Raw genomic sequence first — 16,886 nt, 5'->3', positions numbered from 1 at the left:
ACACTTGATTTTAGGATACAGTATTTTGAGCATCCACCAAAGGGAGAGTTTGTGGGGTATGAAATCAGTTATCCTAATTTGCATAATGTATGTGCAGTTGAAAACGACCAATATCACCTCGGGAAGACAATGTGAAAACTTGAAATTCCGTAACTTTTTTAAAACGTGTGATTTTGACGAAACTTTTCTGTTCGTCTGTTTTCACTTTTTATTGATTAAAGTCAACTTGAACACAGTGGAATTTTCCTCTAAGGGTAAAATAGTATAGTAAAACATGCAAAAATCGATCTTGTAAAGAAACCACAAATCGTGTGGTTGCGGGAAGTTGGAGAAGAGAAAGCCGGTTGGCTGATTTTTGCCTTTTTTGGTCTTTTCTATTTCTGCAATAAAACGTATTGTTGAAGTTTACACGCATATAGAAATTGAGAGAGAGACCACCTTACTTAGAATTTTTTTTTTTTGGACAAAACCATTCATAAACGTGAATTGAATACAAGGTGTTTTATTTGATGTCTATCCGTTTGTTAATTTTGCCAAGTTTCCAATCATAAAGGAGAGGATTTTTTTCCACTTTATTGTGATGTGATTACATTAATCAATTTGCGACACGATACACGGACACTGAATTTGTAGCAGGTGAAATCAGTGGTGATTTTTATGCTACGCGGATAATACAGTTCTAGCTCCCGAGTCTGAAAATGAACTACAATCCGTTATTATCGATGCTTTGTCACCGGGAGCGAAATACAAATGTACAATGATGAGATTTCAAGAGTAGTGCTTAGTTACCGATACAAGAAAACGTTTATCTTTTTCCCTGAGGTGATATCACTCGGGAAAGAGAACTATTGAAGAGTCCCGGAAGGTTCAACATCTGAGACACGTGATAACAGCGGACAAACAAAAAGGCGTCTGCGAAACAGAGTGAAGAAGGAGATGGCAACTGCAGCTGATGTCTTTACCACGACGAACGCCAAAAGTTCAGTCATGGCAACATTAAAGAGAAAAATGTGCTTCAGTGTGGTTTTTAGTGTTGTTTCACAGATGTGTGGAAAGAAATCATCGCCACGCAGTGTTTCTTGTGAAGGGTACTGTATATGTCATTACAACCAACAAAATTATATATATATATCATTTATAGTTATAAAAATCATTATAACTAACAATATGTAAAAAATAGTATATACTAAGAGCCGGTCACACACCAGCTTTCATCAACACTGTGAGGAGGAAATGAGTTAGTTTTAATCACAGGACATTCATACTGGAAAGATAAGACACAAAAGGCATTGATTACAAGAAGGGTGGTAACGTCACATTATCTTCAGAGAATCAACACTTGGACATTAAACGCGACATCGGCGATGCAATTAAGCTTCTTTTGAATTTCAGAAAATCGAAAGAACTGATCGAAGAGTTATGATCGCTGATGTCTGTAACAAACAGAGAACCACAGGATCATAGTGGTGATGATGGACGTTGGTATAGTATTTTACAGTATAGTTGGGCAAAATGAAGTTAACGGTAGAAGCTTGACATAACACCTCAACATAACGCTTGGGATGTACGCTATATGCAGACGCTCTCTACCGCAACGTTGACTGTAGTCAACAATGCGGTGTCTTATTTCCTTTTTCCCCCTCCACGCTAGAGTGTATATATTCAATATACCGCTATGTATGTGGAAGTACCCGGTGTTTATTTTGCCATGTGGAAGTACCCGATGTTTATTTTGCCATGTGCAAGTGACAGTTTGATTGATATTATGGTATAGATGGCGAGGTGAAATGAACGTTGTTTGTGCAGTGACGGCCGATGTATACATATCATAAGAACCTATTAGGCGCTATATAGATATGATTATACCGGATCTCCCCGTTTTGTCGTGGAAAAAAAATATAATGAAATCAAAAACATGGTTTACAGAAATTTTATACATGGTTAGTGATACACTATAGTAGTAAACACATAAATTTCACCATTCTAACATACTACAGTATAATCAGTAAGGGATAGGCTATATGCGCATCTTAAACCATGAGCCTAGTATCGTATCGCGATCCAAATTTCATTCATGAAATTTTGATGTCATTGATCATGGACATATTTACGAGGAAAATACAATATGCCTATATAAGGATCGCTAGGAGCATTACCCTCAAATCTTGCTCTGTAAAATCTTCCTATAACGCACTCCTGACTGACCTGACATTACATGAAAGACTATTTTGGGGAATATTACTTTGGGGTATATAATGATACTGATAATGAACAAATTTAACACTTACATAGCGCTTAATACTGACGTTTCTAAGCGCATTAATCCGGGAAAAAAATGAAATAAAATACAGCATTATATAAACTACAAAATCAGACCAGACTTGCAACGTTCCTTTATTTTTTATCACGTCACTTGCATAGTGAAAATGCCATCTCAAAAATATTCGTGAGCCATTTATGTTCTTGGGCGTAATTGGACGTGTTGGATGTGCCATATGTTTAATTGATATCAAAGACATTGGACCTTGTGACAGAATTAACAGTAACCTAACATCGATCTTCGACGGTGTACATTAACTCGATTTGTTTACTCACGTCAACGGAGTCAGCGGAGCACCTGAGACTGTTTTTGGCCCGACAAACCAGTGCTAAAGTCTATACGTTGAACGATTCTTCATGCTTTCTGGAATAAGCATTTAGCGTGTGCACCGTAGCGTGGCTAAATTGTTTGGAAAAAAAAGGACGACTTCACACAAAGTGAATGAAATGGAAATAGCGCAACATGACACGTTGCAGGGCAGCAAGAGTGTGCCCGTGTGTTTAAATATTTATACGTTCTCTGCGTACAGTAAGTACTGAAGAGCGGTTCTTGCAAAGTACACTAAAAATTGCAATGGCGGTGATCTAATTATGACTCTTTCCTGCATTTCGTGTCATTTCTCATCTAGCCGACCCGCGCAGATTTTTAATGTTTCAATTCTACAAGTCAGAAGTGTGATTGTCGGAGTGGCTTGTACAAACGGGTTTGACGGTCGACTGCATGCAAGTAGTACACACTGTAACATGCAATGAGAAGAGTAGTCGTAGTTTCGCTTGGTTAATATACCACTATGAGTTTCGGTCTCTCAGCTTATGAAAGCGGCAGGAGTTCGGCAGTTTCTGTGAAAGGAGACTTTAATGTGATTCATCGAAGGAACTCGAATAAGTACCAACAAATCATCGTCGTCGACCAACGCTTTCAAACTGAATCATACGAGCTCTCACAATCCGATATTGGAGAACGACGGTGCTGACAGGTAGCCATCGGGAATTAGAAGGGACACTACGCCTACACTCTGGCGGACAAAATGGCTCGCACGTGCCGCAGACGATCGCGTTGTTTGTGGCTGGTCATTGTCAGTCTCTTGATAGTAACAGTGGCGCCGATTTTACTTCTCTTTTTATCGTCGAAAGATTCCACCCTGTGGTCTCCGTTTGACGAGGCCAGAGGAATTCGAAAAGAAGACACCCAAGTAGAAGATAAGGTAGAGTATGCGCCGTTGATACTTAAAACCATCCCAACCACTTTTTTTAATTTTTTTTTATGGGGGGGGGGGGGGGGGTAGCTAGGGGTGAAACTGGGCAACGAATCCAGGTTACGTTTTCATGTTATGCCTATGAATCTGTAACTTGATACTTGACAAGGTACGACTCCCTTTGGCAACTCAAACAAAAAGCTATAAAATTACTGGGATGATTTATATGTGAAGTGAGCTGTCGGAGGGAGTGTCACGACGTGTAGAAGTGGTGGTATATAGGCAAGCATACCTGTAGCAGTCAACAATAAGTTAATGTACAGTAAAATTTGCGTCAGCTATAAGCAGGGAGGTGGTTCTCTTCCCACCTCCTTGCTATAAGTAATGATCATCTTGTTTTCAACAATCCAAATAGATATGTAGGCCCTAGAAAAAAAAGATTTGTGTTTTAACTCATTTTCACAGCAAACAGTCAAAAAATCCATAATGATATCGATCATGATGTTAAGACCCATTTAAAATGTGTACACACTTTGGTGTGCACGTATTGTATTATGCGCGTCTCGTGTTTTATCATATTTTGCGTGTCGTATATTTTGTATAAGGGCTGTCGGAATACTATGTGGAATATGCGAATTAATATGAACACTTGTCACCTGGAATTTTTCCAAGTGATATCACAAGCAGCGAGAAGTAGCAGACAATTCATCGAGAGACGAATATATTTTTTTTCAACCTACGCCAACAATTTTGAAAAGCGACACTTCCATCTGGTTTTCATTCCAAGATTGCGTCTGTGCCAAGTGGCTGTTTGCTGTTTCGCTACAAAGTGATTAGCACCATGATCGCTTCAAAATAATGTGGAATGATGTGGCCTGTCACTCATCTTTGATCAGTCAATTTTAAGTAGCAGCACAACATTGTAGCAGTCCTGGAACGAAATTGTTTTTTATCCTTGGATTGACAATGTATAATGTAATAATAATGCACAGGTGTAAAACGCTGGACATTATCTGATCGATACATGACAATTATGTCAAAGCTCATACAGAAAGTAATTTTCGTCAACTTAATTTGATAAATCAAGCTTCGACATTTTAAAGGCTGGAAAAGCTTATGTTTCAAAGGGAGGAAAAAGCCTTTCAATCGAATGTAACCTGGTATAAATTTCAGTGAATTTGAAAGACATTCCTATCATATTTAAGACGGCATGGCTTAACGGTTATTGGTTAAAGAGCAAGTCACTACTACCCATCGCAAAGTCACTGACTGACTTGACTGATCTCATTTATCATAAATAAAAAAAGAACAGTAAACAAGTTATGTGCGATAAAGATGTGATAAAGATGTAACCAATATTTTAAGTGTACTCTATGAGACGGGTATTTAACCATCACAGATAGTGGAGCTACAGAATTTGAAGCTAATCTGTAGCACTTAGATAATTCAGATCTCTATAAACTGGTTATTATGTTTATGGCAGAGGTAGAAATTGATGATTTTAACCTTATATACCTTAGTATTCATCTCCATTTCTTTGCTTTGAGACCAACTATACTGAAATTCTTAACAGTGCTCATATTTGCTCCAATATTCCATTTGTGGATACATTCGCACATGAATTAAACATCGCGAGATGAAATTGTAAAAGCAAAATGATTTTTTTTTTTTTAATGAAGCGCATCTGCTCTCCGTGGTTGGGATAATCGATAGAAACACTTCATTTGAAACACAATCTAATGTTTTAGAGCGAAAGAGAAACGACTACTCAAAGAGACTGATTTCAGGCACGGATTGATGGCATGTAACCATGGTAACAGCTACTTTTATGAGCTTTTGAATGATTGTCCTGAAACGATGTCAGGGTCACGCAAAGAAACATTCTCGCCGTTCCCGTTACATCTGATATTCGAAGAAGGAATGACGTTCAAAGTAAACCCCCTTTAATTAATGTTTTCACTTCGGATTAAGCTCATCTCGATTTCCACAGTATTTGATTCAATCTATTGCAGTCTAAGGAGGCAAATAGTATGTTTATTTTCCAAAGTATGAATCCGAGAAAGTGTATCGGTTCTCTATCAACACGATAATACTGCCTCATAAACAAAAGAAGGCTTATTCAAAGGCGTGATTGCCATATTCTGCACATTCATCACGCCAAGCCAAACACGAACCAAACCTCCACTACTTTCAATCCATTTTGTAGAGAGCCCGCCTAAACAAACTGATTCCTATCAGAGTATATTGCGAGGCTCGATATCGCGCACGACACAATTTCTTGTATCCATGGAAACTGATGGCGATCTGCCTCCATGTACAGTGTTGCTCACAGCCAGTGCTCACTTCCTTGTTACTTACACCATTGTATCCTTTGGAAGCAGCGAGGCCTCTTCATTGCATTATGAAAACAGAGATACCGCATTGCGTATCATATACACGAGTTAAGAGGCTTGGTTTAATAATCATTGCGTATCTTCTACTCCAGTCGATAAAATCAGCCAGCATGCAGCAGGAACTACCGATATGTATAGACAGGGCTGATACATTATACTCAAATTAAAGGGGGTGTTGTCCCTGAATCTCCACGAGAAAAAAAAATCATACGCAAGTGTAAGGTAAATTTCTCCCCACGGGTCCATGTTTCAAGAAACCCAGAATCCGTACGAGTCCGTGTCCTTGGGTAAAATGTCCAAAGTGCAGGAATGCAAAGGACACGTAGCTGTCATGTGCCTTAAGGCCACCGCACACTTCACGACTTTCGGTCGCACGACTGACCGACTTTGGATCTGAAATAAACAAGCATGTTTATTCAGAGGCTATTGTGATTTATTTCGGATCCAAAGTCGGTCAGTCGTGCGATCGAAAGTCGTATACTCTGCGGCGAGCTTATTTAGATACATTCACCATACTCAAGATACATGTAGTCGAAACTTGATGTTAAAAGGTGGTTTTTCATACAGTTTGGGGTGACCACGGAGATTGGGATAGAAAACCCTGTCCATAGCTCTAGCGCCTTCTATACCTTCTATCTTTTTTCTATCTTCTCAGACCCTCATTGTCGAACCACCTGTACTCAAGTCGACGATCGGAAACTTCGAGCCGCCACCCGAGGAGGAGCGCCGTCACGGCCCCGGGGAGTACGGGCGCGCCGTCATGCTGAATCCCAAGGAAAGTGACAGATACCAGCAGAGCTACAAGGACTACGGCTTTAACATGGTCATCAGCGATCGCATCTCGCTTGACCGTACCGTCAACGACATCAGACACGATGAGTAAGTGAATTATGATAATAATAAAGCCGCAAAAGGTTAGTGAACAAACCTTCTCTTGTCAAAGGAGGAGACAGTTTAACTTCATGAGACTTTATGAGACATCATACCCAGAAAAAAAAAGTAATAGAAACGGCTATTTCCAGGTTGAAGAACAACGAAAAACATGCACAGAAAGTCACGTAGTTGAGTTAGTGAAATTGTTTTCCTATATTTTTATACACTATTTATGATACATAATAACATTTCCTTGTCTTTTGATAATGGACCTGGGCCTAGCATAGTGTAAATAGCGCTATTTACTTTTTGAAATATTTATTTCCGTAGATTCTATTTCCAAACCAAGCAGGATTATTTCATCAATCAAATTATACTTCATGAGGTTGGCGGCGGAAAAGCAAAAATTACACATTCTTTATCTCATACACCTTGCCTAGATGCCGATACTGGCACTATCCAACCAACCTTCCCAATACGAGCGTCATCATCGTGTTCCACAACGAGGGCTGGTCGACGCTTCTCCGCACCGTTCACAGTATTATCAACAACTCACCTCAACACCTCCTCGATGAAGTCGTCCTCATCGACGACTTCAGTGACAAACGTAAGTAGTATTCTGCATTCCGAACACTGCACCCTCAACAAGACTACGTATAATGTGAATAATTGATGCACAGACACAAATGACGTCATAACGTTTAAACAATAGTTGTTGACTTGTCATTCTTTAATGTGAAAGAAGCATGACACGTTATGAACGGATATGACAGATTTAATACACGATCTAGCTTGCCTCCACTGGGTAAACATCACGATGTTCACCGTAAGTTAGGGGAAAGGGAAACGAATGGCGTCACTTAGGCAACAAGGCAGCTTGCCTCTCAATCTGTGCATTATGCAAACAGACTGATTTTATCCGTGTATCATGAAGGTGTTAAATACATGCATATTCAAAATAAATTTAGAGGAGGATTCATGTAAAGGTCATTTTCTTCATCCCATGTAGCAATAGGAATAATCTCTATTTCTTTCGTTTTCAATCATTTCCCTCTCTCCTGTCAAGGGCACCTCAAGGCACGTCTAGATGAGTACATCCAGGAACCTCGCTTCATGGGCAAGGTGAAACTCTTCAGGAATACCAGGCGAGAAGGCCTGATCCGATCCCGAATCTTCGGCGCTGAGAAGGCTCGAGGACAGGTGGTCACTTTCCTGGACGCCCACTGCGAGTGTTCTCCCAACTGGCTGGTCCCACTCCTCACCGAAATAGCACTGAACAGGTATTCCGTGTCGTCGTATTGAATTAAAACTTAGATTTCCTTTGTATCAATGTGTCGTTATTTTTAATCATACACAACGAAGTGATACTCTAACGTATGGTATATAGGTTAGAGGTATGGCATAGTTTTGGTTGAGATGAGGCTTCACGTTTCCAACACTTTTGCGAGATAATTAGAAACCTCTTATGAAATACTGAAGAGCATAGGAGGAATTCAAAATTTATTTGATTAAAATTGGTTTCGAAATAGCTAAGATATCAAAAAACAAAGAGGTCCAATAAAAAATGGCACCCACCTTTCATTACGACCACTTTGTTTTGCTTTTTTATACCTCAGTCATTTCAAAACCGATTTTCATCAAATGAAATTTGAATTCCTCTTAGAAATGTATGCTCTTCAATATTTCTTAAAGGACAAGTTCACCTTCATAAACATAAGGATTGAGAGAATGCAACAATATTAGTAGAACACATCAGTGAAAGTTTGAGGAAAATTGGACAATCGATGCAAAAGTTATGAATTTTTAAAATTTTTCCGTTGGAACCGCTGGATGAGGAGACTACTACAGCTTGTGAGTCATATGCGTACAACAGTATAAAGAAAATGTAAAAGAAAATTCAACATATTTTCACTTTTTTCGCATAATAAAAGAGCTCTTGACTTGCCTCTTTCTACAGGCAGGGGGAATAATATTGCCCATAACATTTGTCGGTAACGAGTCAGGGGAATGTGTACTTTTTTCAAAAGATGGAATTTTGTGAAATTCTCTTTATATTTTCCTTATATTGTTGTACGCAAGTTATTCATACACTGCAGTAGTCTTCTCATCCAGCGGTTGCCGCACAAGAATTTAAAAAATTCATAACTTTTGAACGGATTGTCTGATTTTCCTCAAATTTTCAATGATGTGTTCTACTAATATTGCTACATTCTCTCAATCCTTATGTTTATAAAGGTGAACTTGTCCTTTAAGTGGTTTCTAATTATCTCACAAACAGTTAAAATCCGATTCCCCACCTCAACCAAAACTGTACTATCCCTTTAAGCTGCTTAGAACAATGCTTGTTCATACATCCTCTCTTCTTACGACGACATCATTATGTCATGAGGTTACCATATTGAATTCAAACAAGGAAACACAGTAACAAGTCAGGAAGTCACATATTTTATTCTTGGTATAGGGTAGTACATGAATATTCATTGACTCATGCAGCAACGTTTGACTGATTCGATATAATGCTAGACAGCATTGTCGTCGGAAAAATACACTGTAAGAACACATCAAGGCGTTATATACCCATGAGTGAAGCTTTTGAAACTCGACTGCAAGAAAATATCAGCTGAATGCCTCAGTTTGGTGTGAGACCTCACTATTTCGCCACGTTTAGAATCTTGTTCTGTTAAAATCAGTGATGCAGCAAATCTACCTTTTAAGCGGATCTGCGGGTAATGTTAAAAAAGGAATTGAATTCAACCATTTAGGTCTCACAATCAAAATGAAGTGATCTCGTACATATTATTTTGATGGAATATTTATGAAATTGTCAATAAAAAGATGTAATTAATGTATGGAAGGAGATCTAGCTGGGGAGCCCCCCCCCCCCCCCCCCCCCCCAACACCGTTTTCGTCCCTACGGGACATTAATGTTATTACGGATTCTGGTTATCTTACACACACAGGACAACAGTCGTCTGCCCGACTGTCGATTCAATCGCACACGATACCTTCGAGTATCGATCGCAGGGGGACGGGTTGTGTCGTGGCGCTATGGACTGGGACTTCTGGTACAAACGGATCCCCGTGGACCTCACCCGCAAAAGGCTTGGTCTCAAGTACGCCAGCGAGCCGTACGAGTGAGTGAAACATGACTTCCTTCAGTGGCGTCACACTGACACAACCTAACTAACACAAGTTGACCATACGAATATGGATTTTTTTTTTAAATTTCGCACCAAGTAGGCCCGAAATTTGTTAAAAGCAATCAAGCGCCGAAGCAAATACGATGCCTATACAGAAGATAACACGCGAACTGGCACCCGAGCCACACTAGAAGGCTATACAATGTCATGTTTACAAAGATGTGATGGTATTTCAGAAACAACTATCTGAAAAAAGTAATGTCACTTTACATTACTTTGTTTGATTATTGTTATACTGTACAAAAAAAAAAAAAAAAACTTGTTTCTTAGAAGACGATGAAGGAAACAAAGACGAAAATTAGGGCCTATACGTGTTCTATGTTCTATGTAGGAACGAAAAAAATTGTGGGAATTATGGTATTCTTTGCGCCTCGTGCAATAGCAGCAGAAATACTTTTCCTGAACTACCCTCATACCACGATCTGCTTCTATAAAATGATATGATACCATACGGTACCATTACAGGGGCGGATCCAGGAATTCCGTAAAGGGGGACGCAAGGAACCCCCCCCCCCATTTTTTTCTTTTTATTTCGTTTGTTTTAACCAAAAATTGCGCGCGCCCGGTGCGCCCCCCCCCCCCCTGCACGGATCCGCCAGCATTAGGTAGTCAGATTGTAGTCAGCAATTCACTGTCTCTTTTCTTCTTTTTTTCCCTTTAGCTCTCCAATGATGGCTGGAGGACTCTTCGCTCTTGATCGATCCTTTTTCTTTGAACTCGGTACTTACGATCCAGGACTTCAAATTTGGGGCGGTGAAAACTTTGAAATTTCATTTAAGGTAAGTTATAATATACGTGTAAGTGTGTGTGGTGTGTGCGTTAAAACCCAGACTACTTTCACAACGAAATCTTGTCTCGTTCAATACTTTGTCCTGAGTGGGAAATCGACTTGATGTATGGGCCCCACAGAACTCATTATATTCGGCATTTTTCTCACGTTACATCAACAAGAAATTTTAGTACATTTTCTGTAATATTCTGTGTACGATATCTAAAATGATGTACAAAAGTACATTTGACTGACAAAGAACAGCGCTGAATGACAGGCTATAGCATTAAGTCTGTTTAAAATGTCCAACTCTTGACACCATTTCACATTCCTGATATTTAGTTCTCGTATCTTGATGGCGTACGTAACTAAATCATTGTTTTTTGGGGCTCACTTTTCATCTTGAACACAGGCCTGGATGTGCGGGGGTCGCCTGAAGTTTATACCTTGCTCACGTGTCGGACACGTGTATCGCAAAGGTGTTCCATATACCTACCCCGACTCGGGTGTTCCGGGAGTCAGCGTCATACACTTAGTAAGTCTATACTAACCAATTTATTTCGTCAGTCTCATTATTCAGCTTCTGGAATGGATGATGTTTATCTATTCATCACCATTGAGTTATGTGAATAATAGCTTTTGAATATATTTTGAGTGGCCATTTAGCTTTCTTTGTAAATAGAAATTGGTCTAAATCACGCAAGAGAGCACCTGTTGTGGCCCAACAGGGGCGGATCCAGGAATTCCGTAAAAGGGAGGCGCCTTTACAAAATAAAAGGGGGCGCACGCACCCCCTCATTTTTTTCTTGTTATTTCTTTTATTTAAAAAAAAAAATGATGAGGGGGCGCGCGCCCGGTACTCCCCCTCTGGATCCGCCACTGGTTAAAGCCACTGACTATCAGCCACGAGGTTCCTGGATCAAGTCCCCTATATGCAGCGGTTGTGCCTCTATAGGTAGAGCATTTTATCCTCATTGCCTATGGTCCTTCGGAGGGAACTTTAAGCTTTCGGTCATTGCCTTCTAAGCGTCGCATAGAATATAATTCAGACAGTTTAAAAACAAATAACGAACAAGTAATAACTGAATCTGGGAATGGAATGCGTTGCCGCTATTACTCAGAAGGATACGAGTGAAGACAGCGACGAGAGCGATAACGCAATCAAAATAATGAAGAGAATTGAGAATACTGATAACGATTGAATAGTAGTGAGGATCTAGAGACACGAACAATGATGATAAGTGAGAGTTATAATGATGATATTGACTAAGATGATAACGGTGGTGATGATGGTAATGATAATGATAATAATACTTATTACAAACATAAAATCAATTAATAACCGTGACAGTTATCAATATTATTATTATTATTATTATTATTATTATTATTATTATTATTATTATTATTATTATTATTATTTGTTATTATTATTATTATTGTTGTTATTATTATTATCGTCATCATCATCATCATCATCAAATTGATAATAATGATGATTATATTGATAATATTATAATGATGAAACCTTTGTTTTGACATCAGTTTACATGAAATGTTCAAATGCATGAGTAATAAAAGTGCAGATCTTAAGTCAACAAAAATAATTTCTGTTCCTTTCTCAGAATTATATGCGAGTTGCTGAGGTGTGGCTTGACGAGTACAAGGAATACTTCTACACATCTCGGCCGGACCTACGGGGTAAGCCGTTTGGCGACATCGGCGAACAGGTGCGATTTCGCAAGCACAACTGCCCCAAGTCCTTCAAGTGGTTCATGGAAGAAGTCGCCTTTGACTCTCTGGAGAAGTACCCCCCGCCACCACCCAACCAGGGATGGGGAGAGGTACGACATAGAGCCCCCTTTTTTAAGTCCATTAACCCTCTGCATGCCAACAATAATGTCTTGTCCATAGGTATGTGTGTAAAACTTGTGCACATTATTGATTCATTGGCGCAGAAAGAGTTGATACCTTACCTCCTTTCTTGTTTAACTTTATGCATGCGCGATAGCCTCACTCTGTCTGGGAAGTGTTTTGCGAATAAAGATACGACATGTTAACTTTTAACAAAATCGTACAGAAAACAAAAGGTTGAAGACAAATGCAATGGTAAAAAAAAATACTGCTTACGCACAAAGACAAACGAGTATTTATTAATCAAGGAATTCACAATGACTATACTTTGACATAGATTGAAATGAAAAGATTTCAACTAAAGAGAGCAAGGTAAAAGTATAAGCAAGAATTTAAATACATGTAGTAAGCAACTTTTGAGCGGGTGTTCGCCAGATTGTTAAAGTAGATTCCACGATGCAATAGGCGTTTGGTTATTCAAAGAATAAAATATTTTGTCTTATTTTTGGCATCCCACGTAGGTCTACAGCTCGGTATATAAATAAAGTTAACCCATTCGGAGACACTGTCACAAACAGACCAGGGGCTGTTACACACGAATCTCGCAGTATCAATAGCTCACCCGAAACGAAAGTAGTAGGTACTGAGTAGCGGTGCTAACCTGAAATGCTGATATAATTGATCGGTTGTTGCTACGGTGATTTCCGCGACTCTAAGGAAGTATAGTGCTACGTCGTTAACTCGTCGGTGTTATGATATTTTAGTTCACCGGAAGTATAATACTTGCGTGCTTAGGTAGTTATGTACTTCCGCTTTTTATCTACGTGTTTTTGTTCATGAGGCATTGTACTGTGAATGCGTATCATATTAATTGGTTTTTGCTCCATGAACTTGGGATTGTGAGGGGACCATTATTAGCATGTTCCCAGGATTATCAAGTTGAAACATTCCTTTAAAGTATACTCCCTAACATAGTGCCATAATGGAAAATTAGTGCGTATTGCAATATTTAACACTCCAGGTACTACTTAATCAGCGGTACCACTTTTCAAAAAATCATTTGTATTCCTCTTTCTTTTCCAGTTTAAATCATTCACAAAGTTCGACTTGTTGACTTGACGAGCGAATTTCGCCATTCTACCCCTATTCCTACAGGTGAAATCACCCTATACGGGCATGTGTGTGGACACTATGGGCCACCAAGACGTGGCTGGGGGCGAGGTTGGTGTACTACCGATTTTCCCACCATCGATTGCAATTTCGGTTTTATCTTCATGTCTGTCTTTTTTTTCTTTTACTTCTTTTTTGGTTTTACGTCTTGTATTTTCTTCCCGCGAACTTTTTTTGGTTAATAATTTTGATTTTCGTCGTTTCCCAACTGAAATCGTACATTGTATTATCACTGGATTATTTCACACATATCTAATGCATACGGTACATTTAGAGTACAAATCGACAGTTCTGTAGGCAGAACCTGCGTTCACAAGCTTTGCTTTTGCGGTTCCATCATATTTCACAAGTTATAGAGAATTGTCTTATGTACATTATGTATGCTGACACACTTTCTGTTCATGACCCGACTTATAACATATTTTGTTTCTTTCTTGGTTTATATTCTTTTTTCTTTTCTTTTTTTTTTTGGGGGGGGATGTATTTTGATGTCAAGTGAAATATGAAAATAAACGTGCTGGAACTGTCCACTGTGTCTCGAGTGCAAGACCACTGCAGTTTCAGTTATTCAATTCAATATGAAAACTGTGTTTTCCCTTTAATCAAAATGTAACCTGTAAACTAGAATTTGATTTTGATTTAACTGGATGCAAAATTTGAATTTCTTCCTGTTTGATTTGAAAATGGCGAAGGGTGCGATACGCCTCTGAGTCATTTCTATAGATGTGCTGCGCGATAAATGAGATTCTCACTTTTTCATAACTTTTATTGTTCACAATCCCGTAACTCAGGTCGGTGTTTACTACTGCCACGGGATGGGCGGTAACCAGCGATTTCGGCTCACGGGCGACGGCGAGTTCGTCCATCACGACCACTGCTTTTACGTCGACGGCGGCGCTATTCGCATCGACAAGTGTGACAGAATTCACAGAAAATCCTTTTGGGTGCTTGACAAGGTACCTCTTTTTAGGGATTTCGTTTACCTATTCTCTCTTAGCAAATGAAGTCTACTATTTCTAGTACATGATTGACTGGAAATTTGATATATAGCTTTGTTTTATTTTGATTGAAGTCGAAGGGGACGCGCCGCAATAATGGTTCCGATTTGAAAAATGATAAAAGAAGCACGGAAACGAGTTTCAATTTCTACAGAGTAATTATCACGTGTGATAAAACGGAAAGAGCATTTGCCAGTAAGCAGATTCATCTTGCACTCAACTTAATTTCACTTACAATTTTACCTCATAAAATAAGCAAATACATAAACATGAAATGATAACGATTATGATGTTGGTGATTAAGATTATGATGATGATGATGATGATGATGATGATGATTATTATTATTACTATCGTCATTATTATTATTATTATCATTATTATTATTATCATTATTAGTATTATTATTATTATCATTATTCATTGTCATTACTATCGTCATCCTCATCATCATCATTATCATGATTAATGATCTGAATCTTTCCTGTAATTTTTGTCATACCAGGATAACCAGAGAATACAGCTGAGCAATAGCAACCTGTGCATGGACCACGATAGCAACGAGAGGAGGCTGCTCGTCCTCGAGTGCGACAACGAGCGGGGTTCCCAGCAGTTCAACATCAACCCTCCGGAGGAGATCGCAGTCGAGGAGAAGGCCGCACGGTAGCATTAAATAACCCCAGCATCACGGTGTCTTCAAAAATTCACGGGGTGTGCAACAGTACAACAAAGTGTATTCATCGTTATGAGCAAAGGAAATATGTCGGCTCTGGCTCGATCTACATCATTACTTAATATAAGAAATACAGATGTGCTGTAATGGATGTGTATAGGAACATAAAAAATGCTACGAGAAAAGACAACATGCAGATTTCTTGTATTTTCTCCGGCCAGATACAGCCAGGTTGTGGTGAACGATTGTCAGTGATATGCAAGACGGATCGGACGTAGCAGGGCAAGTGCGTTTATTTCATGAGCCAAAACATTGAAAGTGCCTCTACTTTATGTATATTCCTTTCGTGCCTTGGTAAGGAGTTCCAACTCAAAATCTCAAGCGAAGATTCATCGGAACAAAGACGGAACACAGAAGAAACATTACGAGTATTTCATATTCAGTCACAACTCGTCGGAGAACCACGATGATATTCCAAGAAAATGTTCGCAGGGTTTAGTGTGGATTTGCAAATGTGTGTGTGTTTTTGTTTTAAGGAGATTTGATTAATTTTATTTAGAATATTATATTTTTTTAATCATTCTGGTGATGTCAGCTGATGCGTGGTTCTTATCTCATCCTATGACTGCTGCAGGTGGAGCGTGAAAATGCGACGAAGAGGAAAGAGATTACCGGTATGTTGAAATATGTGATCAATAATGTACCATAAATCAAGTACCTTCGTTTGTGAGGATGACATTCTCCATATTTTGTCGTACTTGCACTTGCAGTTGCAATGATTTCGCACAAAGTGAGAGCAGGGCAGTTTCGGAGACATGAGAGGATTTACTGATAGGCCGTGTCTGTACCTTTCATTTTTCCCCTCTGGAACCATGGAAACGAGAAAGTAACGTGATCTTATTAGTGGGATTATCAACTCGTGATTTGATGCAAAAGGATAGCGAGCTACATCAATTGACGCTGTTCTTTTTTAAGTAGAATATCAGACATTCACGTACACAAAGATAAATGTGTGTTTGTGTTTTTTTTTCCAGATAAAACTCATCACAGATCTTTTCTTCAGAATGTTTACACAATTCTCTGAGCGCAGTTCCGAGGTTTTTGGGCATATGAATGCTTCAAAGCGTCATTTTTATTGTTTTGTGAGGGGAAATGTTGCAAAAATCATCGCCTTTATGATTTTAACCCCTTCACTGTGCCATATGCATGATATATAAAATCATGGATTTAACTAGATTTGTTATGTGCAGTTTCCCACTTGTCAATCTTAACTGAAGTTTGATGGTTTGGTGCATGTCACATAATTTCCTCAATATTGAGAAGCGAAGACATAGAGACATCGAAAAACTTTCGATTTGCTGTTGGTATTCAGGGTTACACTTCTGACGTAATATTGTATGAAACTCATGCAATTTATTATATGTTTTCAACAGAATGTTCA

General features: G+C 39.0%; 1 protein-coding gene across 1 annotated transcript; it reads left to right on the top strand.

The window, feature by feature from the left end:
- The first annotated feature begins 2,861 nt into the window (after positions 1 to 2,861).
- LOC139738667 (N-acetylgalactosaminyltransferase 7-like) lies at positions 2,862 to 15,635 on the top strand. Its single transcript, XM_071649283.1, has 11 exons — positions 2,862 to 3,524; positions 6,564 to 6,787; positions 7,222 to 7,388; positions 7,848 to 8,061; positions 9,742 to 9,915; positions 10,643 to 10,760; positions 11,163 to 11,285; positions 12,376 to 12,594; positions 13,760 to 13,825; positions 14,566 to 14,730; positions 15,278 to 15,635. Exons 1-11 carry the CDS (start codon positions 3,348 to 3,350, stop codon positions 15,437 to 15,439), a joined length of 1,809 nt encoding a protein of 602 aa, XP_071505384.1. The 5' UTR covers positions 2,862 to 3,347; the 3' UTR covers positions 15,440 to 15,635.
- The last annotated feature ends 1,251 nt before the right edge of the window (positions 15,636 to 16,886 follow it).

This window comes from Diadema antillarum, unplaced genomic scaffold (genome assembly GCF_040938485.1).
Source record: "Diadema antillarum isolate AM-2024a unplaced genomic scaffold, OU_Dant_1.0 scf00000029, whole genome shotgun sequence".
Taxonomy (NCBI): Eukaryota; Metazoa; Echinodermata; class Echinoidea; order Diadematoida; family Diadematidae; genus Diadema; species Diadema antillarum.
This window is presented reverse-complemented; position numbering and strand designations above follow the sequence as displayed.

Excerpts from the sequence above, each read along its gene's own strand:
- LOC139738667 (XM_071649283.1), top strand. The coding sequence starts at position 3,348 with ATGGCTCGCACGTGCCGCAGACGATCGCGTTGTTTGTGGCTGGTCATT. Across the intron at positions 3,525-6,563 it reads ACACCCAAGTAGAAGATAAG|ACCCTCATTGTCGAACCACC; the intron begins GTAGAGTATGCG and ends CTATCTTCTCAG. Across the intron at positions 7,389-7,847 it reads CGACGACTTCAGTGACAAAC|GGCACCTCAAGGCACGTCTA; the intron begins GTAAGTAGTATT and ends TCTCCTGTCAAG.